Source organism: Lissotriton vulgaris, chromosome 3_1, assembly GCF_964263255.1.
Source record: "Lissotriton vulgaris chromosome 3_1, aLisVul1.2, whole genome shotgun sequence".
Classification (NCBI taxonomy): domain Eukaryota; kingdom Metazoa; phylum Chordata; class Amphibia; order Caudata; family Salamandridae; genus Lissotriton; species Lissotriton vulgaris.
This window is the reverse complement of record NC_141689.1, coordinates 900,259,368-900,281,404: the sequence shown is the minus strand read 5'-3', so window position 1 is coordinate 900,281,404 and position 22,037 is coordinate 900,259,368. Positions and strand designations below refer to the sequence as shown.

Below are 22,037 nucleotides of genomic sequence, written 5' to 3'. Positions count from 1 at the left end.
GTCATTTCAATTGAAAATGTGTTGTCTGTCATGGCAATGTGCTAACACCAAGCATACTCCACTCTTAGCCACTCCACAACACTCTACCCCACCCTACGACACTCCACTCTACCCCACCACACTCCGCTCAACGACACTCCACTCCATGCCACTTCACTCTAGGTCACTCTACTCTGTTAAGACATTCCACTCGATGACACTCCACAACTCTCCATGCCACGCTATGCTCTCCATGCCACGCTATGCACTCCATGCCACTTTAATCCACTCTGCTTCTCAACTCCACTCTATGCCCCTCATCCCTACGCCCCTCCACTCTGACCCTCTACTTTACTCCACTCAACACTGTTACATTCTATGAGACTCTACTACACTACACACCACTCAACTTCATTCTATGCCAATCTCGACACTCCATCTAGGCCACTCCGCTCTGCGCCCCGCCACAACTCTACTCCACTCTATGCCACTCCATTCTGCAACTCTATTCTAATCCACAAAATTCTACGCCATTTCATTCTACAACACTTTATTCCACTCTACACCCCTCCACTCCAGTCCATGAAACTCCACAACACTCTACTCACTCTTCGCCACTCTACTCCACTCTCCTCTATGCCTTTAACTTCTAGGCATTCTAAACAGCAGCCTCACTGGTGTACAATTTGGCTAAAACACATTGGCAAAGCCAATAGCTCGTGTAGAGGCTAGACCTATTTGCTTTGCCAGTGATTGTTTTCAAAAGTGAAAGGTTTCAAACTGAAATTTAGAAACATGCATGATTCCACCCACTCGTTCTGCAGTGCCAATAGTGAAAAGAGAGGCAGGCCAGTTGTTATGGTGTACTATCTGGGTTTCTATTATACATAGACAAAATTGTACTTTTTTTAACCGCTTCAGCGCAACGCGAATTTTAGCGCTGTGCTGAAGATTCGAAAACAGGCGTGGTCGTGACGGGACGGTTCCGTCACCAGCACAGCCCAACCGACGCTTGTGACGGAACCGTTCCGTCACAAGCGTCGAAGGGGTTAAATCAACTGCAGGAGACGATTTTGTACAGTGCACATCCTGAAGTTATGTATTTGGAGGTCCTCCTATATGAGCAAATAAGACAAAGGAGGCACAGTGAAATAATGCAATTGCCTAGGATCACACGGTGGTCAAGTAGGAAATCCGGGATTTATCCCAGGTGTTCTGGTTTCACATTGTACAATGCAGACACTAGATATACATACTTCACTTCCCCTACGCCCACCGTACCATCTCCCCGCCATCAACCACAACTTCACGAACCTCACCATGGAGCCCTCAGTCACACCACGGACCAAACTTTTGGTCCCTGGAAAAACGTTTGCAAGTTCCCATGATATAGAATGAAATGAAATACCAGCATTTGTAAAGCGCACAGCTACCTCCGGAGAGGTATCCCGGTGCTGGGGGCCCACAGGAAGATTAAGCAAGCTATTGCCCAGAGTCACATGGTGCTGGGCTAACCTGCCGCCGGTGATCGAACCATGAACCCCATGATCCGGAGTCACATGGTGCTGGGCTAACCTGCCACCATCGCCGGTGATCGAACCGTGAACCCCGTGGTCTGGAGTCGGGCACCCTGGCCGCTGCGCCACACCTCTTCCATGTGTGTAATGCGCATGCTTGTGGCACTCTTAGCTTTGTATCGGCAGCAACGTCTTGTTTTAGGGCGGCAACCGGGTGTACTGGAAGAACCTGTTCAAATTGGGGAGCAAATAGCACAGTAGAATCAGCGTGAAGCATTGTTTGAGGTGATTGTTGCTATGAAGACTGACAGCTGTCTTGCAACAGAAGAACCCTGCCTGTTAATGAGGAATATTACTCGAGGCAGTATTAAGGGCGGCCCTCATAAATTAGGCGCTGTTTCTGGCACTGACTTGTGCTCCTCATGAACTTGTGGTGAGGAACAAATCTGCAGCAATATGCGCTTGGGTTTCTCGTCAAGTGAGAAACACATTATAAAGAATATATTTCACTCGATATTATTTTGCTTTATTTTTGCAAATCAGTAGTGGATATATATTTTTTTCACAAGAATTAGAAGAACATCAGAACTGTCTCTTTCTGCCACTGTGCCCCGTATGAATGGACTCTTACACTGCAGTTAGAGAAGTCTACGTGTCTACTTTATTGGTTCAGCGGAAGAGCGCAGTGCCCGGTCGGGTACAGCCTGTCGGTCTGTACGTGTGAATGGAGCACTGTTCCCTGCGAGACCTCTGTCGGCTGCCAAGGGTGCAGGCACTCTAAAAATATAGCGTATCGTTTTCCTCACAGCCTTTGATGAGTTGCACTGTGTACTGTGTCTTTAAATGAATTGCAGTGTTTTATTATTAAGATAATGCAGTGCGTAGAACAGCTGAGGTTCCTGTGGGGGGTGGCTTCGGGACTTGCAAGACTCATTGGCGAAGGCTCAGCCTATGAAACGTGCGTGCTGCCTGCCAGCGTTCACAGCGAGGAGAGATGCACTCTTTCTCGTGGGGTTGACGGCTGGAAAAGTTTAGGAGCCCGCGTAGAAGCTTGCTTTGGGGACAGCGTGGCTACGAACCATGAAGTTTGCGAGCGAAAAAGCAGAGGGGCAAAGTCCGCGAGGGGTGTTTATTGCCACTTTGTCGTGAGTACATCCAGCGCCTGTCCTCGCATTACCGCCGGCAGGGGTTGTTTCTACGACTCCTTCTGTCATGTTGTGTGTAGAAAGCCGCCAGAGTTGCAAAAATACCCCCGCCAGCCAGAGTCGTGCACTGGGCCTCGGGTGTTTTAATTAGAATGACATGAGCCGGTGTCTGCGGGACCCGCGCTGCCCTGACATCCGAGCGGTTTCTCCTCTGACTGAGGAATTTCGGACCCCGTTGGAACCTGTCTGGCTGCATATTTATAGCGTATATGTGTGCCAAAAGCACTGGGGTGATGGCTGCTTATTCCAGAACACAGGGAGAGAGAGAAACACTGGAATCTACGTGTATAGGGGGGGGGGGGGGAGGGCAAGTTGTATGCGTCTGCCAGTGTCCGTTCTCTTCTACTTTGGAAAAAGTGACCCCGGCAGTAATTTACCAAGAAACCTCCAGGCTTAGGTAACTGGGGGGGGTGTTCTATTTGTAATTTTATCCATTCCTCCCCGGATGGGGTTCTCCACAACACACACTGGTTCTGTCAGCTGATCGTTTGCATAGCGGTGACGCTGTAGCCGCCCCGGGGTGATTGCTTGTCGCGATGAGGAAGGCAGCAGACAAGTGGAACTCTGTCCTGTCATTAGAAGCGGTGCTTTGCATTTTCTCTAAGGTGACGAGTGTTTTTCACCATGCAATCTTGTGTTCCGTGTGAACCCCTTTGAACACGCAAACGAATATTTATAGAGAACGGTGATCGTGCACTTTAAAAGCCTTCTATTTTCCCCCAAAAAACCGTAGTTCTAAATTTCATGTTGAATTTTGTTTTTTCCACCGTTTAAATGTTTTGTATTTTTTAAAACTTGTCCATATTTTGAAATATTTGTTTGTCGTTCCAGATAAAGGCGACGGAGTCCCAAACGGCGAAGAAGAAAAAGATCCGAAGTCCCCTTATTTTGTGGAAACGCCCTATGGTTACCAGCTGGACCTGGATTTTCTGAAATACGTAGAGGATATTCAGAAGGGCAACACCATTAAGAAAGTACAGATCCAGAAGAGGCGGCCGCTGGTGCTGCCGTGCGCACGTGCCAGAAGCACTGGGGGCCAGGTCAGCGGATGGACCTCCAATGACTCGCTCTCTTCCTCCAACAGTGATGAGAACAAGATATCTCCCTCCTTCCTGGCAGCAAGGAACCACTCCACACCTTCCTACTCTGCCAGGCCCTCTGTTTCCCAGGAACCCTCCCCAACGTTTTTGACCATCCCTGAAAGCAAGCAGTTGGCACCTGCCTCTCCACAGCTCCCCAAGCATAATTTTCATGTCACCAAGACGCTGATGGAAACGCGAAGAAGGTTGGAACAAGAGCGAGTTATCATGCAGGTAGCTTCTGCAGGAGACGTGCGCAGGCCAAGGCTGGCCACCTTTGGAGGGCTGGGGTCTACCAGCTCGCTCTCGCCATCGTTTGCTGGATCTGGCGGACACAGCCAGTTGTCTCACCTCCAGAATGGACACCAGCCCAACGGAGAGTACGGCTCCTACCTCGCCTCTTCGTGGGGGGGCTCCATTCGCCACAGCCCCTTGAGTTCAGGGGTGAGCACGCCGGTGACCAATGTCAGCCCTGTACACCTTCAGCATATCAGGGAGCAAATGGCAGTGGCACTCGCCCGTCTGAAGGAGCTCGAGGGGCAGGTTAGGACCATCCCAGTGTTGCAAGTAAAGATCGCTGTGCTACAGGAAGAGAAGAGGCAGCTGATGTCGGAACTCAAAAGCCAACGGGCACCTGCTCAGGTGGCCACTGGTGGTTTTAGAAAACGTTCTTATAGCGCAGGAAATGCCGGACAATATGAGCAGCTGTCTAGCGTCAAAAGAGGAGGCGAGTTGCACATAGACTCTGAGGAGGAAATGGACACCGAAGAGCCCAGCCCACAAGGTTTAGAGGAGTTCAGGCAACTCACTGCAGACATGCAAGCACTAGAGAAGAAAATCCAGGACAGCCATTGTAAAGATCCTGTTGACAATGCCCTGGGCCCTGGAGCACGACAATCGCAGAAGGGAAACCGATCCATCGCTGTGGGTGCGGATGAAAATATGAATGACATCATCATATATCACCGTTCTTTGCGGCAATCTAGAGATGCCTCAGTAGGAACTGAGAAAGAAACGAGAAGTAGTGGAGTGGGGGTAACTGAAGATATGCTTGGCCTGACCACTGAAGCTGAAAGAGAAATTGAACTTCAGCAGCAAACAATTGAAGCACTTAAGGATAAAATATACAGGCTGGAGGGGGACTTGAAAGAAACCACACATGGTATGGAGATGACCAAATTAAAACTGGAGCTGCAGGCAGCTGGATCCAGGAAAAAAGTAGATAAAGCACTGATGGTACAGCCAATAGTCTTCAATAGGACTGTTCAAGTGGAGATATCCACACAGGACCAGATGGTAGGAGATCATGTGACTATGGCTGATTCTTGTGTGGGAAACCACGTGCAGATGAGCAATGTTGGTGTTTTGTGCAGACCGTCTCAGCATCATGCAGCTGTGGGTCCAGATGTGCCAATGCATCGTTGGGTGGTACGGGAAAGAGTAGAAACACAGGACAAGTGTACTGGGTGGCACATAGAGATGCGTGACAAGAAGGAAGGCTCGAATGTGAGCGTGCGCGAAACTGGAAGCAACACAGATGAGACAGCAGACAATTTGTTTTTGTGTAAGTCAGAGTTGGAAATTAAAGAACAGCGATCAACAGGATGTGGAGATTGTTCAGTGGATGTGATTGTTACCACAGCTAAGGAGTGCCTGTCTCGGAGCACAAACACAGAAGTGGTCAGCACTGTTGAGTTTGGAGTTATGGCTGCGCCTCATACAGTAACACAACAAACCAGTACAGTATTTGAAACTACAGACCAGTTTACCAACACAGAGAGACTATGTTTTGAAGACTCAAGCACAAACACTGCTTTGAGCTTCTATGATAAACAGACTAACACTGTGGCTCTAGAAACGCGGACTGTGGCTGTAGGTGATGGCAGGGTCAAGGACATGAATACAGCGGCTAAAACACGATCGATTGGAGTAGGCACTTCCATTTCTGATGATTTTGGCTTTGAAAAGGTGTCCCCGGTGAAGACCAAAGATTGTGGAGTGGGCCAGATAAGCATTAATGAGAACTATTTGGTTGGTCTTAAGATGAGAAACATTGCATGTGGTCCCACCGAGCAGTTGGTGTCTCCCAACAGTATGAGGAGCATTGCAGTGGGCGATGAACCCGCTTGTGAAGCTGTGTGTTCACCGGTTGAGCAGCAGCCCAAACCTGAAGCAGCGCCCCATTTGGATCACTACATAGAGCGCGTCCAGAAATTGCTGCAGGAACAGCAGATGCTGTTGACCCAGAATTACAGCGAACTAGCTGAAACATTTGGGGAGCCTCACGCCCAGATCGGATCTCTTAACTCACAACTCATTAGCACACTTTCATCCATAAACTCTGTTATGAAATATGCAAGCAATGAAGAACTGCGGAGCCTAGAGAGCCAGAAAACCACCTTGGACACAAACGGTGTGGCAGGTAGGCTAAGGATGCTCCCTTGTTTTTGCGGTTGCTCTCCTTTTCTGTTTTTAGGTGCTTGGGTTCAACAACATGATTTTGATGTGTTTGTTAGTCATTGTATATTATTGGATGATATTGCGTCTGTGTGGGCATAAACAAAAAATGGACAGGATGAAGTTCAGTTTCACCATCATTGATGGATTTTTTTTCCCCATTTGTGACAGTCTGAAACTTTATCCGATTTTCTTGGTGGTCTAGTTACAGAAAACATGGAGAATATGCTGAAACTATGTGGTGAATGAATTCTACAATCACATGATTTTGGTTGTGATTTATACCTTCAGCTTTGGCCATGTCCATAACTGTTTTTTTTTAATGTTTCAGTCTGTAACAGTCAGGAGCGTTGCGACACACAGGGCTTGTAAATGAAATGTTCCTATCTCAGAGCCATTTCCTACCTGCAACCTACTGTCCTCTCCAAGACTTTAACAAAACAATGCATTCCTCATCATTGACACTCCATTCAAGCTATGCAGTATCACTGTGTATTAAGAACAACAGGGACTTTTCTGAGATTAACACCTTCTACCCTTGCTTTCTCTGATGCCTTTCCTCCTCTGCTTCTTCATCTCTGTACCTCTGCAATCGTCTTGTTCTTTCTAGCTCTCCATCTCGGTCACTTTCAAATGTTGACCTATGTTTTGTATGCTCATAGATGAATGGGCAAAGCTGGGTTTGGGTTGCATTGGTTTTTGCCGTTCAGGAAGTGGTACCATGAAAATGAGTTGGTGCGACCTGAACATATTGAGGGGGTTGAAAGGGTAACACACCCACAGTGAAAACGTAACCTTCATCATGAATTGTGCAATACGATTTATAAATGCATAGATACTGCAGGAAGCGCTGTCCAGATACTTTTTAGAGCTGAAAAGAAGACAGCGAATCTTAAATGTAGTAGGTATGACGTGCTGTGAGGAAATGTAAGGAGATCATGAGAAACAATAATGTGGGTCCTGAGACAGAACAAATTTGTGAGTCTACGAGCCAGTGGCGCAATAACAAGTCTTGCACAGCCCTCCCTCAGTGTTCCAGGCAGCATCTCATATGTGTCACACAATTTTGGGACCTTTCTTTCACGAGATTTCACAAGGGTACAGCAGCATAATGCCATAGTTCTACTGTAGTAAATTAAGGTGAATTAAAATGTTTTTGTTTTTTTTCCTTTTCAATTTTAACTTGGACAAAAATGGTCATTTGAAGACTTTATTAGATGTGCTGCAAGTAGGGGACTTGGATCATCAACATTACAAAACACGTGATATGATGAATGAAGCACAATATATTCCTCGCCCCCTTGTGTAGCACCATGTCTACACGTACTGGTCTAGTCACGTCGCTGCACCTAGATCGGGACTGTCAGAAGTGAATTCTTAGTTAAAATCCTGTAAAGTTCTACTAGCTGTGATCTGCAGAACTTGTCTGCGGTGTGATGTGCCTGGAGTACTACTTAACAGTTGCTATTACAGAAAGCTACCTCTCCTTTTCAACACTTATTTATCTTGAACCTTTGGCAGTATTCTTCTTCGGTACACCACTGTCTACTTCTGCTCAAGACGAGACTCCAGCTTCATAACTAGCAGAGCAGTCCGGGTATAAACTTTCAAACTTTTACCTTGATTCAGAGGTTTGTAAGATGCATTATTCCTAAAGCCATGTTCTTGATGTACACTCTGCCCCTGGTATCATAGTGCTCACTGATTACAAAGGGGTCATTTGTCACATTTCTAACCCATAGTTTCAGGGCGTGCTCTACATTTTTGAAATGTAGGTGATTTGGCAGAAATGCAAAAGAGCTGTTCCATGGAAAAATGGCAGAGACACATAGGCGAACTTTTGGTACTCGGAAATTGTTTCGGAAAGGAGTTTGATTGACTGATCCACTCCCCATGAATGGTAGAGCTTTGAGTTCCCACTCATTGCACAGAACTTGATTAATTGTGGATGTTCAATCTACCAACTTCCTGTTGGCACAAGCTTCCTGGTTCCACCCTGCGATCTTTGTTATTGGTTCCTAGAAGTCATCCCTCTTGGTGAATGAAGGTTGTTTTCTGTTTCTTAGTACCGCCAGTTTTGGCCATCCTGCCTTAATGTGTGCAGGTTCTCCGTTGGCTTCCATAGTATCATTCAGGCCCGACTTAATCTTTAGCTAGCATTCTTTGAGTACAGCAAAAGTTGCATGGTGATTGGATAAGCGGCAGATGCACGCACAACACAGTCCACGCAACACCACGATCTTAACAGTGTGAATGCATTAGGACTCTTCAGAGGCCTTATTTACTAAAAGATAAACTATCCGCTTTGTTTGAGAGTCTGGCCCAAGCTGAGTAGCCCTTAGCAGTGCATGTGTCCTTGGTGGTAACTCCAAAGGACTCACAGAAACTTTCATTTTTTTAAGAGGTTTTCAGTATTTAAAAATAGAATGCAAAAAGATTAGGAAAGTTATAGATCATACACCTTTTTGAGAGTTGCATAAATTCAATAAGCCCAAGTGCCCACCGTGTTCTACAGGACGTGCAGTTTACCGAAATGCAATAAAATCTTGCTTGTGGCAAAAGACGACTTTTCCTGTATTCATGGAGTCGTGAGAATCGAGGGACTCTTCCTTCAACTTTATGCCATTCAGTTGCTGATTGCTCTAATAAACTAATGTTATTTTGCTTTAGAAGCACATACTGAAAAATATGCTTTGCTTCGAAGTGCTAAAGCATTGTGGTAGAATGCATGTTGACTTGGTGATGGTTCACCGGTGATTAGAGTTGGTGCAGACAGGTCGTCAAACATAGATGATACAGTTCCTCCCTAAAGATGAATACAGGTTGCATTGCAAAAATAGTTGAGTTGAATAGGTAAATGGGATACTTGGAGTTTACAGAGTTCAGGGATTGAGGATCAAGGCTTAGGTAGTTGTGGATACAATCGCAGAGTCTAGAGGGAAAATGTTATTGTGCAGTGTTAATATTTCAACAGTATATTTTGTTCTGTGATGCTTTGGGGTTTTAGGCCATAGCGCCATTTTTCTGGTGAAGTGCATGGGCGCGGTGCTCACTACGTTAATTTCTTCTGTTGTTGTTTAGCCACTTTAGCTGAAATCAGCTTCACCAAGCAAGAATATGGAATTTGCACAATTTGAACTATTAGTAGGGGAATTGTCCTTCTGGTGGTTACCTAATTCCTTTAAACAGATTTTAATGCTATATGTCCAGTGTATAATGACTAAAACCAGTCTTGTCACTTCATTGTACCCAGCGATCTACACAGAACCATTGAGCAGGGTGCAGGCTCTCCCTTTCTAGATCAAGCCCTACCCTTTTAAGCCTCAACCTCTCTCCAGTGTTTGCCCTCACTGGTTAGGTTTATTGCCTCAGGTACTTTAAAGCCTTTTCCCTCCCTCAAAACCCTGAGCACCGACTGTCACTAAGGCTGCGCCATTCACCTTTCTTAATGTTCGCTTCAGGCAGACCTAGTGAACCCTGCTTTGCCATCTGTAAGTAAAGCAGCTTAACGTTGCTGATTCTCTTTTAAGCTTTCACAAACTTTCTCGTCGCCAGTACATTCCTATAATACTTGCCCTTATTCAGCTTTAATGACAGAAAATCCTCTCAAAAAAGTCCACGGAAAGGGATAAAACATTTATGAGGAAGGTTGTCCTAGACGAGTGATACGCCTGTATTGGTTCGGCCAGTGAGTTAAGGTTTTCCCGTGGAAACCAATAAAGTCACTTGTTTTAACTCCGGCTGGGCGGCTCAGCATATCTCCATTTCATGGCTGAAAATCTGGTACCATTTGGTTGTGTGACTGTTGTTTATAGGAGCTTCTAACAACAATCATCTGCGCTAGCAAGCAGTAAATATCACCTACACAGGTTTTGTGTCTCCGATTACTCTTTCAACGTTCCTGCCGTGTTACATTTTTAGGAAACGAATGGAACTTTAAGATAAGTTGTAAATTGAAGGCGCACGAGTTTATGAAAAGCTGTAACAGACAGTAAATGACACTGAACTATTAAAAATCCCAGCCCGCCTTCCTGTAATAATTGAGTTTAGATTAAAAAAAAAATGCACAAACCAGTTAACTTGGCATGCCTCCGATTTTCATGCCCTTCAGTTCGCAGTGACTGTTTGACCTCTGCCTGAACAATTGGACACGTATCTCTTTTATAAACGGAGCTAGAGTTGGCCAGTGACAAGTAAAGAACTCACAGGAGCCTAAGTGTGCTTTTCACATTTTCGTAACTCACGTGTGTAGAATTTGTGTTGCTTTTTCACCTTTGGAGGCTGTTGCAATTAGTTTTTTGATTTGAGCGTACATTTTGTAAATAGTTAACCAACAAATACTTAGCAAAGCTTCATCATTGGCATGATAAGATTATTTTTGCTATGAAGCGGTACATTTCACTTCAAGGCAGGAACAATTGAACATGTTTTCCTGAAATATATGAATGGTTTGTTCATAGTCGCTGCTACTGATAGATCAGCCAGCTGCTGTTTTTTGGTAGGAGTTTAAGAGCTCTTTTTTTGCCAAACAGTGGTCTCTACCAGCATCTCACAAGGATTGTCAAATGAGATCCATCTTTGAAATCTTGACATGTAAACAGATCTTTTCCCAAAGCCTTATCTACTTTAGCCCTATTTAGGGTATAAACATGTGGCAAAGGAGGATCCAACCAAAAATATCAGTACCGCGTCTGAACAGGCTGGCGCTCACCAATGGTAAATAGGGATTGTGTGGAGTTTGAACAGTTAGTAAGGATATAAATATATAGTCTGTTGTGTTCTGAATAAAATACACCCAGTCCTACTCTAATTTACTTTGATACTTCATTTGTCAGTGCTGTCCAGTTACCATAGATGGGGAATGTATTAGAGGCATTATTGCAAAAAAAATAGGTAGAGCATAGAAGTGGTGCCAACAAGGGTACAAACCAGACACACAGGCTACCATGCCCAATTAGAGTTTGAGAGCCGCTGTGCTAAAACACGTTTGTGTTGTAATCCTTGTTCTTCCATTTTTTGCACACATTTTGCCACAAAAACAATGTCTTTTTAAGTTGTTTTGCTAATCTGGCAATAAAGGCTGCTAACATTTCTGATGGACCTGTAAACATTTTAAAATTAGTTTGTTCGACTATCACCATATGTAATCACTCTGAATCAACTTCAAACACATTTCAATTTAGTCCAAGCATGTCGTCTTTTTGAGTTTATTAAAAATGATTCCCTATTAAACAATTCTACTAACATCAGCTTTAGCCTCATGCAGTGTGCTAATAAGAAGCATATACTTCAACCTGGACTTAAGCAAACCTCAGGCCAAGTAATCAATGCACTTCCAAGCTTGACACTACTGTTTTTTTAAAGCAGGCAAGTCTTAATACCTAGAGCTAAATGCACCAATTTTATCATACCTTTTGTAGTAGTTCCTTGGCGTATGTTTGAGTTTAGCCTTTTGCCCCCTCACATTAAAAAACAACACGAGGGAGAGGTAATTTGTGCTTTGCACGCGCCATTTCCTAACCACCACACTCACTCACTTACATTCTTGTTTTTGCTTAGTGTAGGTTGGTCCCACTGAAGGAAGCCACAAAAGGCCTTCCACCGCCCTCTGGAAATGTAGGAGAAAAGAAGGGTTAAAGAACGATTTCATTGTTAAAGCCGCATAATCACTCCCACCTTCAAGCCAAGAGAAAAAAAACAAGGTTTATCGGTCACATTGATGCAGATGTAGAAATTGGTGTGTTTGGAGTTGTGATAGGCTTCTCATTCAATGTTATCAATCTCAAACTGCGGTGCCACAGTATACTCATGAGTGGCTTCTCCAGTTACTTCCTAATTCCTATCTAATCCCAACTGTTCATATTTGTTAGTGCTGAATCACGGAGATTCAAATCCCCACCAACCCCTCAAATGAAATCCCTCTCAAGAAAAATGACGGCCATATCCCTCTTAAAACTTGCTCCAGAAAAGGTGGGCGTCAATGAATTCACACTTATCAAAAACATGGTTGCCATTACAGGGAAATAAAAACAAGATCCATACTGTCAGTGCCCTTGAATGATGGAGATAGTCTGCTCTGAAAATCTGTAAAACAACACATATGCAATCTCGAGAGATGCACCTCATTGTCTAGTTTTTCTAACACAAACACAGACTGTGCAAAACCAATTTTATCCAAGAAAAGTCACACACCTTTGATAGCCAAAATTTGCAAACAGTCATCGATATTTTTCAGAATTCTTTGCTGTAGCAATAGTCAACTGTCTTCGTAAAAAAAGATCTGTCCAAGTGAGTCTATATGTTGCACACACACAACTCCTTTGTTAAAATAGGCCTTTCTATATCCTCTAGAGTAATGGTCCTCTCTAAATACCACACAATTTCAACTTTTACTCATTTAATTTCTTAGCAAACGTAAACATTGAAAAATAAATCCAACTTGGCCACACAAACCAGGAATTCCCCTAACCCTGAGACAAGCCCTCTTTGTCTTCTTTTTATCATGGGTCATAGCTTTAATAGCCCAAGGGACCAGTCACAATATATTAAAAGTAACATACATGTTGTCACTACTAAACCCATATACCCATTCAAACTACACCGATGTCACAAACCTGCCTTTACTTGATGAGAGCCATAGAAAGTCATTCCTCAGATCCAGAAAGGTCTGGTTTAATAAAAACCTGAAAGCTAAGGTTTTGCTACTTGCCCTGCACCAAACACATTCAAATACTTGACAGTGCCTTCCACCAGTTGTAAATTATTTCACGCCTTCTACTCAATTAAATTCCTTCTAATCATTCAACTCTAAACAATGACCACTCTACCGCATGGATAAGGGAAGAAACTACTGAGCACATTCTTATAACACACAACAGTTTGTGTCTCCAAATGAAGACTTCCAAATATGCAGTCTTTCGTGTTCGGCTCCCTCCGTATACTGTTCAGTCTTTACTTGAGGTTACTGGAGAATCATCTGTGCAAGTTCGATATCCTGTATATCCGGACACAAACGACATCAGAATATGCTTAAAGGCCACTCTGATACTAAACATGCACCATCTAATCTTTCCGGTAAGAGCAATCGAGTGGAAGGCTTGCTTTACTCTCAACCCCTCAAACTATTAAAAACCGCAATCATCGCCATTGGCTCAAACACTGTAGCCTGTCTTCAAACTTAGCTGTCTAATTTTCCTTTAAAGACATCAGCCCCTATTGTTCCCATGCAAAACTCTTTCATTTCACACTCCACCTAAACCTGTTTTGTTCATGTATCAAACACAATGGCACGGTTTAAGTAATATCAACTATATAGGTTATGAAGAGTCGAATTGTTCATCTCTGCCTCCTTTTCCGCTATCTTTGTTTTATGCTCGTGTGCTTAACAAACGCGATTCCAGAAAACACCAGCAATATGCAGAACGTTAATGTACTCCCTTCTCAATCTAATACTGCAAATAAGAGCTGGGTTCATTGTTAGAACATAGTACTTTGACCACACCGCCCTGTCTCCAGCCTAATCAGAGTCAACCTCTCCTCTCGTGTGTGGCACTGCTCGTGATCAGTTAACTGTTGAGCTGCCAGAGACTGAGTTTGGCAAACAGTTCATTTGTGTGAGATCCCATGTATATCCTAGAGCTAAAAATGTCCCTACTACTTTAGCCTTCCTGTCACCTAGGGACATCATGGGAAATGTAGTTCTCATGATCTAATGATTTTTATGACATGTTAATACCTCCTGTCAACACTGAATCTAACTAAACATAGTAATTTCTACTGATTTTGACATCTGGTAGAGAATTTTAGTCGCAGATTCCTTACCTTAGAATGTTTCCCAAGTGTCAGACTGGATTGCAGAAATCTTGAGCAATACTCTGCGTGCTGGTAGGTGGCATCGATTGGCTTGGCGTCTTCATAGTCATCTGCGCCGGAAGTGATTTGTGTGGTTCCATATAGGTGCCACTTCAGTGTACTGAAATCAGTTATTTTCTTTCCACACTATCACAACAGATTTGGGCAGAACTACCTCTGTCCGTTTTATGAACTCTTTTTTTTCCGACCTTTTGTCTATCTTTTTTTTTTTTTACCTGTCTCCCAGTGTGCCATGGATGTCCACCTAAAAACCCAGGGTGTTTTAAACTTTGTGATTTTGCTCACAGGCAGGTATCTGTGACAGCCCCCCCCACCCCCACCTGGTTTGCCTCCGGAACCAGGCCATGACTCCAAGGTCTGTGAAGACTTTCATATCATGAATCCCAAGGAGCTTTGAAAGCAATCCGTGAAGTTCCTGGTCGCCCGATGCCAGTCAACTCCACAACGCTCCAGAGCTCAACCCCATTTTCAGAGCCATTCTCCGCTCTCGCCATAATGCTTCAGGTTGTCGTCTTGTAAGTCGCAGAAAAAAATCTAAGAAGTAAAACCAGTCTTTGACTTCGCTGCACCTATCTAAGACTTTGGACGAAGGGATGGAATGTCATAGTTCCAGGCCCTGCTCCCACGTGTCAGCCATAGAGCCTCAGTGTTGGTTTGCTCTCGGTTTCCAGAGCTGGAGCGGACCCTTTGGCTTCGGCAATTGCCTCCACTGAGGTTCCTGCGTGCTAGTCTGCCCTTGGCGCCAGTTGGGCCCCTTGGATCCAGTTCTGTCATTGGTTCAGGTCACGAGACCACAACCTTCCTAAGAGCCTGTTCCACTGACGTCCTTGCCGACGCCAACCCCATTGTTCTACCTTACTCTGATACCGAGCCGGACTGGAGTCACCTGATGCTGGCCGGAACATAACCTTCTGAGTCAGAGAACAGGCCCTCCTTTTTTCGATAGGCCCTGTGAGGAGTACCATTAGGGTTGAATCTGAGGATCCTTTTGGCTACCACAACCCGTTGGAAGAGCCCGAAGACAACTGGTATGAGGAACTGGCAGATGCCAGTGGTTTGGATACCTTCCCAGACACTAGCTTAGTCTCTCCTCCCAGTGTGGTTACCTCCTAGTGTGGTTATGGAGAAAGGGGCTTCTTTTGTCATGGTGGAAAAGAGGGCAGCTGAAGTCCTGGAACTTACACTGCCTTTGGTGGCAGTCAAGACGAAAGACTTTGCATACGTGCTTCAGCCAGGAGTTGCTCCCACAGAAGCTCTCCTCCCTTTTAATGAAGCCCTCACAGATGTCCTGCTCGGGGCATGAACCGAGCCCTGCACAGGAGCTCCTGTGCATAGGACAATTGCCCGCAGCCACTGGCCCGCTCCCAGGGACCCAGCTTTCCTCATCCAGTACCCCACTCCAGAGAGCCTGGTCGTCCAGGCCTCCACCGTCAACCCTGGTGCGTTTCCTACCATACCACCAGCTAGGAAATCCAACAAGCTGGCTACTTTTGACAAGAGGATGCTTCTTTCCACCAGCCTTGCACTGCGGTCGGTGAATACTGTGTGCCTCATGGTCCAATATACCCACACAGTTTGGGATTCGGTTGCGCAAATGCTGCCCATGGTCTCAGAGGAGGCCCAAACCATCCTGACCCAGGCTAGTCCCAATGGCAGGGACGCAGCTATGTTCACTATTCGCTGTGGACTGGGCATGACAGACTCGCTAAGCAGAGCAATTGTGTAATCAGTGGCATTTAGGCGCCATACCTGGTTTAGATCTACTGCCATTTCAAAGGCTGTCCTTCGATGGCACCTGCCTCTTCGTCAGCAAGCAGATTAGGCACTTGAGAGCTTTAAGGTCAGCATGGCCACTGTTCAGTCACTAAGACTCTCAATGGCCCCATGGCAGCCCTATTTTGCCTATCGCTTCTGCTGTGGCTACGGGGCTACCAGCTGCATCCATTCCCACCCGGTCACCATGGCCAACAGGCTCCCCAGTCCATACATGGCTGCGGCGGCCCCAGTCCCCAAATCCCTGTAGTTTGCCCTCTCAGGCAACCAGTTGGTTCTCCTATGCGATACCACTTGTTCAGCAGGCTTGCATCCTTCCATTCATCGAAAACCCGCCACCCATGCCATCATCCTCAGACTGGTTGAGGTTGCTGGATCAGCCTCCCTGTTCAACTCACTTTTGAGACCCACTCACTCAAAGCCCTCCAACACGTTTCCTCCAAAACCCTTTTTCGTACACCAGTGGTACCTTAACTTGGTTCTGGCTGCTTTGATATGCTCACCATCTGAGCCGATGCAGAGCTGCCCTCTGTCTCTCTTGACCATCAAAAGAGCCTTTTTAGTGGCCATTACATTGGCCAGGAAGGTTAGCGAGCTGCGGGCACTTTCTGTGCACTCTCTATGCACTACTTTTTTCCCAGACAAATTTGTTTTGAGGACACGTGCCTCTTTCCTTCCGAAAGGGGTGACATTCTTTCATGTCGGCCAGTCTATTACACTGCTAATCTTCTTTGCTCCTCCTCATCCTTCCAAAGAAGAGGAGAGACTCCGCCACCTGGTGCAAACAAAGTCCAGAGCACACGAAAAAGAGTTCCTTTAAAGTAAACAATGTGTACGAGAAATAAGATCGAAATTCAATAGGTTTTACTGTATGCTTTTATAGGTGACCATGGTCCTCTTTCAAGAGGAGATTCAAAGAACATGAGACCAGGCATTCAACCTCGGTGTACCATGTCAAAAGGGGGGTCATCCTCCTGCTCATCTTGTAATTACTTGGCAAAGAGGGTCTGGGTGTAAAGAATTCCTTATTCTCTTTGGCGTTCTTTTTTTTGGCTCCTTTGGTTGGGGGCTATGATGGAAACCTGTTTACTTGTGCTGTCAAGAACTCGGGCTTCTCAGATATGTCCTGATTGGTGCTTCTTCAGTGAACATGCTTCAAAGTGGTGGACCTTCCCTGTCCCTCAGGTCGTCTCCTCCTGGGGGTCTAAGCAGCTGCCTCTCCTTGGATCATACTTTGCTGCAGGGGAATTGAAAGCCCCATTTTGCCAGCTAAACAGGCCTCCATTTTTGCTGCCAGTTTCCCAAAACCCCACCTTTAATGCTGTAGTTGCATCTGCCTAGATAACTGGTATGATGGTACCAAATGCCATGGGCCTCTGCATTCCAGAATTTCATAGGCAGCATCATGGCTCTTTGTGTGTGCGGGGCCTGGCAGCACTCCCAAACCTGTGCATTTGGAGGCTCACATCTGCTACGATTCACAACACCGCCAGTGCCCCATTGATTACTTTACATAGGGATGGGCACTCCCCTCCTTCCTGTATCACTGTATAATTGTAAATTGTTCTATCTCCAACTATGCCTTTTATTACTCTACTGCTTTTTAGGTTTTGACTGGCGTAAACGATGCGAAAGCATCGTTTCGCTAGACGAAAACCTATTGATATATAGTATGTGGGGCATGGTCCGTCCCCAGTCTCCCATTGGCTAGCTCCATAAATGGAGGCTAGCCATTGGGAGACGGCTCTGTCAGTCAATCCCGGACCAGATTCGGGGGCGTTCCCGAGAATATTTGGCTTTTGGCGACGTCATGCTACGTCAGCCAAAAGCCCTCGGGAACGCCCCCGAATCTGGTCCGGCATTGACAGACGTGAAGCCTTTTTTCTGCCACTCCCCTAGAGTCACTGTCTCACACTCTATCCCTGTTTTCCGTAGGATTTAATCGCGCAGCTTGTTGGTGAGTTGCGCTTCTGATTTCTTTCTGCTGGCTCCTTCGTATCAGTCCACACCTCCAGCTGATAAGCATGCCTGCCCGGGTGACAGAATAATCTAACACCCGTTACTGTCAAGAATAGCCCCAGAGGGGGGAGGGAGGGAGACCTTGTTTTGGAGTTGCTTTTTCTTTACCTTGATGTTTTTATATCCAGATAATAAAAAATCATACGTTTGTCTAAACAAATATGAATGACGTCTTGTACATCTAGATTTTAATATTTTTAAATAGAAGCAGATTTCTAGAGAGCCATAAACTTTCTTTTGCGCAACTAAGTTTTTTCCAAAGGGCTCTTATTTTTATTTTTGATCTGTTCACATACTGCATGTAAGTAAGGATTACCACATAGTAACTTAAACGGACAAGACAACACTTTGGAATGGCATGAAGTCACTGGTCACCAGCGCTACGAAGCCCGACTAATAGCATGCTGCGCTACACAATGCTAATATCCCAAATAAGGCGCTTCCATGTAGCGTGGTCCCGGGGGCACGCCGCGCATCCTTCCCGCTCCGCCGGTGACACAGCCGGTGGCCTGTGGTAACCCTTCACCCAGTCATGGTTAGACGCCCTTCTTTCTCAATCGGCTGTTGTGGGGGCGTGTCCGCCCGCCCGCGGCTCATCTTAAGAGGCGTCCCTCCTCTCGCCGCGCAGGTTCTTCGGCTGCCTTTTGAGGAAGAGGATCTCTGGTGAGATGGCTGCTCGCTTTGCACGAGATCTACAATGCTTTTATTTGGGCACTCGGCGGGTGAAAAGTGAAATGTTATTGCTTGGTTGTAAGCAGTCTACTTTGCACAGGCGTGCCGGGAGCTGTGGCTTGGAATGACCCCACCCCCCCTGCACCCCAGGACTGCCCCATCGCACCATCTGTTCAGAAGCGATTTAAAGGCCTGGGTGTCGGAGTGTTGCAAACCTCCACGCAGCATCGGATAGCTCCAGCGCCTCGAGACCCGCACGGGGGATTTGCCGCGCACGCTTTATTTTGGAGTTGAGGTTTGCTTTGTTTTTTCTCAGATGCGGTGACAGAACTCCTCTTCTGTTTGCCATAGTCTCACGGTCATGATGACAAAGGTGACACGGCGCAGGGCTGGGCTTGCCAACCCGCCACACAATATAATCCGTTAGGGCCTTCAGAAAGATGTTCAATGTATTTTATTGTGACGAAAATCCAAGAACAGAAGTGAAATATTAACATATTTTTGTGACATTTGTAATAAAGCTTGAAACATTTAGAGAACATATTTGAACCAGTTGTTGAATGGTTGCACAGATTGATGCTGTGGTGGCGCTGAGTGATGCTGTGGTAACGCATAGTGAGGTTGTGGTGCCCCTGAGTGATGCTGTGAATTGTTTCCCCTCGTTTTTGTATCCTTCTGCCCTCTGTCTGCCTGGTGTTTTGTGCCGTTCCTCCACCTGAACTGAGCCCTTTAAAATAAGGCCATGCTCCAAAAAGTACCGCAGCCCCCTGCCCTGAACCATAAAAAACTGCCCCCTACCTCCGTGAAGTACTCTGACTCTGCTCCCTACCCTCCTTTGGCGCCTAAAACTGTCCCCTGCCATGCACCCTACAACGCCTCGACTTAGTAAACTGTCCCTTCTCTGTGTGCTTCAAGGCCATAAAATGTAAGCCTAGGCACAAATGGATGGTTGAATTTGTGGGGTAAAGTTTTATTTAATGTGATTTTATGTAGCGCGAACTTTACCCGAAGGTGTCAGAGCGCTTTACATAAGAACCAGTTGCCAAACCTAAGGACTTTGATTTACATGCGTTAAGTAAAAGATACAAACAGGAAAACAATTGAAATGTACTAGATGTAGTCACACAAAGAAGAGACTGTTGATTCTCGTTATATTTCTATATACATATGGAAGGGATATGAATAGATGTACTGCAAGAGTCACATAGGAATGTTAGCAGGGCTCTACAAATCCACTCGCCCGCTCGCATTTGCGAGGGAGAATGGATGAGGACGAGCTATTTTTAGTTCCTAGGGCGAGTAGAAAGACAAACTAACTTTTGTTCTCCGTCTTTGAAAACGGAGCAAAAGTGACAAGATAACAAGATTGAAAGGCATTTTTATTGCTCACAGAGACTGAGCAATGAAGATGCCTTTAAATCTTGTTAACTTGTCACTTTTGCTCCGTTTTCAGAGACAGAGGTCAAGTAGGTTGCAGTTGGGTCGAGGGGAATTTCCAAGTTACTAGACCTGCAGGACTAGTACAATTTTTCAGATTTGTCGAGCCCTGGTTAGAGTAGAAAGGTCTACTGCATATACTAGTGAATACGGTCATCTCTATATACAGAAAAAAATTGTTATATTTAGAGGGGTCGGAGCGGGACACAGTGGGTGGATGGATGGATGGATGTATGCATGATGCATGGATGTATGGGTGGATGCATGGATGGGTTGTTGGTTGGATGGGTTGGTGGATTGCATAAGTTGTTGAGGGATTGGCTGTATATATGCATCTATCCATCCACCCATCCATGCATCTATCCATACACCCATCCATGCATGCACCAACTCATCCATGCAAGCATTACAAGAGCCCGCAGCTCTCCTTCGTCTTTTCTCGCCCCCCCCTTCCCTGAGCCCGCAGCTCTCCTTTGTCTCTCCTCGCCCCCCTTCCCCGTGCCCTGCCCTGCTATTGTAAATGACAATGCCATTTATTTATGTTAAAAAAAACATAAATAAAAAAAATGTCAAGAGCAATGCCAATAGCTCTAACTTTAACAAAGGCAAAACCATTGCATTGTAAATGCTTGTTGCAAATTGCACCCTGCCTTAACTCCCCCCTGTGCATAAGGGCTTCCCGTAGGGCGCTTTTTCTGCTGTTAAGAGTGGGGAATCTGCTCCCAGTAGCCAAGAGTTGGGTTTCCATCACACTGTCCCGTAGGGGGAGCCCAACTCCTGCTGGGAGCTGCTTCTCTGCTCGCCAGTATCCCGGCACTGCATTGGTTGTACTAATTAGTGGCACGGACAATATGGAGATTTCATTTTTTTCTTCTTCTTTAAAGGTCGCCTAAGATGGTTATTAGACACAATGTGAATCCAGCCAGTTTGACGTCTTTCATTGAATTGGTTGGAGTTATGCTAGTTTCGATGCTCTGAGCACGGGTGTCCGCGTTTAAGAACCCTTTCTAAATCCAGCCCTTTCCTTTATTATCATAGTATCAAGTTGGCCACCAGATCTATATTTAGTGTCTCCAGCCTTCCAATTTTCTCAAGCTTGCTTTTTTTAAAACTCTCACAGCAACTACAATTGTCTCCGAAATGGCCTCCCTTCCTGAACTGCAGCCTTGTAATTGAGGCTTTGCTTTGTTAGGGTGTCCCTCTTTCTTTCTAGGCGGTAACTCGCCACGTTTGCAGGACAGACCGTTTCAGCATCTCTTCTTTCCAACAATTCAGGCTCATTGTAGTGTGCCGATTTAATTATTGCAAATTTCTCTCTTTGGGACTTATTTAGAGTGCATTCCGCTCGTAACGAGTTGGTATTTGTGATAAAACAGGAATCTTTATTTTATATTTATCCCGCCGGCAGCCTGATGTGCTGTGACAGGTTAGGCTTGTTGTCTGTGACCCTGAAAAAACGCATCACTAGTTTGGATTCTTCCCAGTAATTACCTCATCCTGCTTCTATCAGGATAACAACTGACAAGCTTTAATGTTCGGTCAGTGCTAAACAAGCAGCAAATTAGGCAACTGACCGTCGGTAATATGTTTCAGAAAGGAACACAAAAAATGTGAATCACGCTTTTGGAAATAAATGGCAGATTTGGACAAGCCTTGTATGTAGAGAGCAGCCCGTTCTAGAACGTGCATCCATTTTATGTCATATGCTCGCCAGACTGGCCTACTTAACAAAGCTGTACACTACAGAGATTGATTTTCTAATTGTTCCTCTCTGGAAAATGTAAATAGATGTACACTATAATTTTTCCAAGTTAACTTCAAAAACTAAATGTTAGCCTCTTTGCGTAGTTGCTATCTTCCAGGAATTTCAGTTACCAACAGTTGTGTTTTTCCTGTGTTCTCTCTGGATGTCTGATACATGTTAGGGCTCTAGCACAATCTGTTTTTGTTATAGGTGCACGTGTAGATTTTGACAATCTGCAGATTAATTTTTTTTTATTGAAGTAGGTTTTGTACCAAAAATAGGA

At 45.3% G+C, this 22,037-nt stretch overlaps 1 protein-coding gene across 4 annotated transcripts in view; it reads left to right on the top strand.

Annotated features, from left to right (window-relative positions):
- KANK1 (KN motif and ankyrin repeat domains 1) overlaps nucleotides 1-22,037 on the top strand; it is a 662,175-nt gene that overhangs the window by 504,909 nt on the left and 135,229 nt on the right. For 3 of the 4 annotated variants that reach the window (XM_086961224.1, XM_086961225.1, XM_086961227.1), the window contains one exon: nucleotides 3,533-6,202. In XM_086961224.1, the coding sequence (XP_086817350.1) occupies nucleotides 3,533-6,202 (2,670 nt within the window). Of the gene's footprint in view, nucleotides 1-2,431; nucleotides 2,642-3,532; nucleotides 6,203-22,037 lie in introns of those variants that run through there. The other variant, XM_086961226.1, reaches the window with a different exon arrangement.